Source organism: Myotis lucifugus, unplaced genomic scaffold, assembly GCF_000147115.1.
Source record: "Myotis lucifugus unplaced genomic scaffold, Myoluc2.0 scaffold_2, whole genome shotgun sequence".
Taxonomy (NCBI): domain Eukaryota; kingdom Metazoa; phylum Chordata; class Mammalia; order Chiroptera; family Vespertilionidae; genus Myotis; species Myotis lucifugus.
In genome coordinates, this window is record NW_005871050.1 from 5,488,121 (window position 1) to 5,494,068 (window position 5,948).

A 5,948-nucleotide genomic window follows, 5' to 3' on the forward strand; every position below is an offset into this window, starting at 1 on the left:
TTATTTTCCCTTTAGTTTTCATTGCCCTAGGAGCTGTATCAGTGAAGATATTGCTTCGGCATATATCTGAGATTTGCTGCCTGTGGATTCCTCTAATGTTTTTATGGTTTCCCATCTTATGTTTAAGTCCTTTATCCATTTTGAGTTTATTTTTATGTCTGGTGTAAGTTGGTGGTCTAGTTTCATTTTTTTTTGCATGTATCTGTCCAATTTTTCCAACACCATTTATTGAAGAGACTTTCTTGACTCCATTGTATGTTCTTGCCTCTTTCTCAAATATTAATTGAGCATAGTGTTTTGGGTTGATTTCTGGGTTCTCTATTCTATTCCATTGGTCTATATGTCTGTTTCTGTGCCAGTACCAGGCAGTTTTGAGAACCTTGGCTTGGTGATATAGCTTGATATCTGGTACTGTGATCCCTCCAACTTGGTTCTTCTTTCTCAGGATTGCTGCAGCTATTCGGGGTCTTTTTTTTTATTCCAGATGAATTTTTGGAGAGTTTGTTCTAGGTCAGTGAAATATGCTGTTGGTATTTTAATGGGGAGTGCGTTGAATTTATAGATTGCTTTGGGTAGTATGGACATTTTAATGATGTTGATTCTACCAATCCATGAAAACAATATTTTCTTCCATCTGTTTATGTCTTTCTCTATCTGTTTTTTCAATATCCTGTAGTTTTCTGAGTAGAGGTCTTTTACCTCCTTAGTTAAGTTTATTCCTAGGCATCTTAATTTTTTAGTGCAATGGTAAATGGGATTGTTTTTTTAAATCTCTCTTTCTGTAAGTCCACTATTGGTGTATAAAAATGCCATAGATTTCTTGGCATCAATTTTTTATCCTGCTACATTGCCAAATTCATTTATTAAGTCTAATATTTTTTATGAAGTCTTTAGGGTTTTCTATGTACAGTATCATGTCATCTGCAAATAAGGACAGTTTTACTTCTTCCTTTCCAATTTGGATGCCTTTTATGTCTTCTTCTTGTCTAATTGCAATGGCTAGTACTTCCAGTAATATGTCGAACAGGAGTGGTGAGAGTGGGCATCCCTATCTTGTTCCTGTTCTTAGGGGAAATGCTTTTTGTTTTTGCCCATTAAGCATGATGTTGGCTGCAGGTTTGTCATATAAGGCTTTTATTATGTTGAGGTATGATCCCTCTATTCCCACTTTGCAGAGCGTTTTTATCAGAAAAGGGTGTTGGACTTTGCCAAATGCCTTTTCTGCATCAATTGATATGATTTATGTGATTTTTGTCTCTCAGTTTGTTTATGTGATGTATCACGTTTATTGATTTGTGGATATTGTACCATCCTTGCATCCCTGAAATAAATCCCACTTGGTCATGGTGTATGATCTTTCTAATGTAATGCTGGATCTGGTTTGCTAGAATTTTGTTGAGGATTTTAGCATCTATGTTCATCAAGGATATTGGCCTGTAATTCTCTTTCTTTGTGGTATCTTTATCTGGTTTTGGGAATAGGGTAATGCTCGCTTCATAGAAAGAGCTAGGAAGTGTGCCTTCCTCTTGAATTTTTTGGAATAGTCTGAGGAGGATAGGTTTTAGGTCTTCTTTGAATGTTCTGTAAAATGCCCCTGTGAAGCCATCCCATCCAGGGCTTTTGTTTTCTGCAAGCATTTTGATTACTGTTTCAATTTCTTCAATAGTAATCGGCCTATTCAGGTTTTTGATTCTTCCTAATTGAGTTTTGGAAGCTTGTATTTTACTAGGAATGTTTCCATTTCGTCGAGGTTGTCCAATTTTTTGGAGTAGAGATGTTCGTAGTTTTATTTTATTTTTTTTACAATCCTTTGTATATCTGTGGGTTCAGTTGTTACTTCACCTCTTTCATTCCTGATTTTGTTTATTTGGGTCCTCTCTCTTTGTTTCCTGGTGAGCCTGGCTAGAGGTTCATCAATCTTGTTTATCCTTTCAATGAACCAGCTCTTGGTTTCATTCAACTTTTGTATTGTTTTTTTGGTCTCTATGTCATTTATTTCTGCTCTGATCTGTATTACCTCTTTTCTTTTGCTTGCTGTGGGTTTTTCTCCTTCTAATTCTTTAAGTTGGAAGGATAGATAATTTATTACCATTTTTTCTTGTTTTTTGAGGTAGGCCTATAGAGCTATGAACTTCCCTCTCAGGACTGCTTTTATTGTGTTCCATGGGTTTAGGATTGTTGTGTTTTCATTGTCATTTGTTTCTAGGATGCTTTTTGTTTTTTCTTTGATCTCTTTGGTAACCCAATCATTGTTTAATAGCATGCTATTTAGCCTCCAAGTGTTTGACTTTTCTCATTGTTTTTATTCTAGTTGATTTCTAGTTTTATGCCATTGTGATCTGAGAAGATGCTTTTTATGATTTCTATCCTCTTGAATTTGAAGAGACTTTGCCTGTGTCCTAATATGTGATCTAACTTTGAAAATGTCCTGTATGCACTGGGGAAGAATGTATATTCTGTAGCTTTGGGATGAAATATTCTGAAGATGTCAATTAAGTCCATCTGATCTAGCAAGTCTTTTAGGATTGCTGTTTCTTTGCTGATTTTTTGTTTAGAGGATTTATCCAATGGTGGGGTATTAAAGTTCCCTACTATGATTGTATTGCTATTGATCTCTCTTTTGATATTTTCCAGAAGTTGTTTTATGTATTTGGGTGCTCCTGTATTGGGTTTATATAGGTTTACCAGAGTGATATCCTCTTGTTGGATTGCTCCCTTTAGTATTATGTAGTGGCCTTCCTTATCTCTTGTTATGGCCTTTACTTTGAGGTCTATTTTGTCAGATATAAGTGTTGCAACCCCAGCTTTTTTCTTATTTCCATTTGCCTGAAAATTGTTCCATGCCTTCACTATCAGTCTGTGTGAGCCTTTGTTCTGAGGTTGGTGTTTTGCAGACAGCAAATATATGGGTCATGTTTTCCTGTCCATTCAGCTACCCTATGTCTTTTTTTTTTTAGTTACTTTTCCTTTTAACTTAAAAAATTATGATTAAATTTATGCCATAGTAAAAATTTCAAACAGTAGAACGTGAACATAGAAAAGTCATTTTCTCATTCCACAGTCCCACGCCCAGGAGTTTGAGTATCATTCTAGAAGTGGCTATCCATATATAACCCTAAATATCTTTCATTTAAAAACATTCATATTTCATGGGTGTCTTTCCACATTAGCACATTCAGACCTACTTAGTTCTTTAAGACTAGATGATTGACTTAACCATTTCCCTATAGGTGGGCACTTGGATGGATCCCAGTATTTTATAACAGCATCTTTACATGCTGGCACACTGAATGGGAGTGGGTGAGTAGTAGCAAACATTTCTCTGAAAAGTTTACCATTTTCATTGAATAGAATAGATTTTAATAATTAGAATAAACTTTTGAAAACAGTATGGTTAGTCTGGTAGGTGGATGCAAGAGCATAGGATCTCATTGCTACTAAAAGAACGTCATTCCTACAGCAGTTCTGAAACAATCACATACTAATGCTCTCTCAGGTGAGTAACTACTAATCACAGCAAACAGCAGAAGAGTAGCTTACATATAAAAAGGTCACTGTCACTTCATGTAGAAGAAATAATTAAAGTAGCTCAGCAAAGAGCAAAACAAAAGGAAATATATGTTTCAGAAGAAGCTGTTATATTTTTTTGGTATCAATAAAATGGTCCAAAATAAGTCAGAAGACCATGGCAAGTTCTAGCTGTGGAAATGATGAAATCTGATATTTACTGTTTAAATTCAGCATCTGGAATAATTTTGTTTTTTATATTTTAAAAATATATTTCTTTATTGATTTTAGAGAGGAAGGGAGAAGGAGAGAGAGATAGAAACATCAATGATGAGAGAGAATCACCGATCGGCTGCCTCCTGCATGCCCCCCACCGGGGATCAAGCCCGCAACCCAGGCATGTGCCCTTGGCTGGAATCGAACCTGGGACCCTTCAGTCTGCAGGCTGACGCTCTATCCACTGAGCCAAGCCGGCTAGGGCTGGAATAATTTCTTTGTAAATAAGATGAAGTTGTCTTCCAGACTGCACTACTGTTTGGAAAATATGACCTGCCAGTTAGAATTTGGATATTATTGTTACCTTTTTCTTCACGTCTGCATCATGATGATTAACTAATGCTCTCATTTTCTGGGCACATTCTTCTCCATATAACAAGAAAAACAATGAACCTTGAGTGAAAGTAGACTGAATAGCTAAATGACCTTCCATTTTGAGGCAGTTATTTATATTCTGAATTAGTGTAAGTGCTCAAAGAAGAAGCTCCTTTGCCATGTGGCCATCATAAAGGGAAAGGAATGATGAATCCACTTGGGCACCAAATAGTCCTTCGGTCATGGCTGGATCTTCAGACAAATTCAACAGCAGTTTTAAAACTTGAACCTTGGTGGTTCCATTTCCTGAAAGCAGCACTTGGAACAAGTCTGTAATGTAATTGGTAAACATATGCTGATGGTCATTGGTAACTGTCATGTGTATTAGCAATCTCAGTCCCATCAACTGCACAGGGGAGTTCAGGGAACCAGAGAAGACATCCTCACAGACTTAATTGACATATACCTTTATCTTGATTTGATTTTCAACATTCACACTCAGGTTATTCAGTGCATTTAAAGCCTTCTCTTTAATACTGTGGTTGGGATCATTGATTTTGCTTCCAACAAGTGGAATACCACCCAATTCACGAATAATAGCCTGGTTAGCTGAAAAGGCTGCATTGTTACCCAGAGTGACCAAAGCTCTTTCAATGATAGTAGGATCCTCAGTTAATTCAAGCAGATAAAGGAGTTTCTGAAGTTGTTCAGCATTTAGGACATCATCATATGAACCATTGGTTAAGAATTTTGCAGACCAGGAGGGACACAGCCAGAGCCCCTGGCCACCTTGCCGCTGCCCCGAAGTCAGCCTATAAATGCAATAGCAGGTGCAGACGCCAGCCCCGAGCAGCAGGCCCGCCGCCACCCAGCCCATGTCGCAGGCACTGCCCAGGGTGCCACTGGGGCCGGGGCGCAGCGTGGGGCCTGATGCGTGGGGCTAGTGGGTGCCGCCGCTGTAATCTGTGAAGCAAGTGGGTCACGCAGCCACCAGAGCTGCAGCTGAACCACTGAAGAAGAAAGGAAATGGGAGTCTGAGCTCCACCTCTTGGAAACAGCCCTGCGAAAATAGTAAAACCACCCACTCTGGCGGCGACACGACACATCCTGGTGGCTTCCCCAAGATGGGGCGAGGGGAGGGGAGGGCCTGTCTCTGTGGAGAACTGCCACACTGTGTGACAGGAGGGGGACACAAGGGGACTGCCACTGCCCAGGATGGGCTTCCCAGGACTTTCTTCCAGGCCCTTGCCACCCCTACCCTATGTCTTTTGATTGGAGCATTTAATCCATTTACATTTAATGTTATTATTGATAAGTACTTGTTTGTCATCACTTTTATTCTTAATGTTTGTGTTTCCTCTTATCTTTCTGTTTCCTCTTTTTACAGCAGTCCCTTTAGCATTTCTTGCATTGCTGGTTTGGTGGTAATAAACTCTCTTAGCCCTTTTTTGTCTGTGAAGCTCCTGATTCCACCTTCAATTTTAAGTGATAGCCTTGCTGGGTATAGTATTCTTGGATTCAGTCCCTTGCTTTGCATCACTTTGTATATTTTATTCCATTCCCTCTGGCCTGGTGTGTTTCTGTTGAGGAATCAGTTGATATTCTAATGGGAGATCCCTTGTAGGTAACTTTCTGTCTCTCTCTGACAGCCTTTAAGATTCTTACTTTGTCGTTGATGTTTTCCAGTTTAATTATGATGTGTCTTGGTGTCGGTCTTTTTTGAGTTCATCTAGTTTGGAACTCTGTGTGCTTCTTGGACTTGCATGGTTTTTTTGTTGCCAATATCAGGGAAGTTTTCTGTCATTATTTCTTCAAACAGGTTTTCTATTCCTTACTTAGTTTCCTCTCCT

At 38.7% G+C, this 5,948-nt stretch overlaps 1 protein-coding gene across 1 annotated transcript; it reads right to left on the reverse strand.

The window, feature by feature from the left end:
* Positions 1-4,063: 4,063 nt before the first annotated feature.
* On the reverse strand, positions 4,064-4,975 carry LOC102424347 (armadillo repeat-containing protein 10-like). The gene is given in 2 exon segments (XM_023757196.1): positions 4,064-4,387; positions 4,565-4,975. Coding segments are annotated over 2 exon segments (735 nt in total).
* Positions 4,976-5,948: the final 973 nt, after the last annotated feature.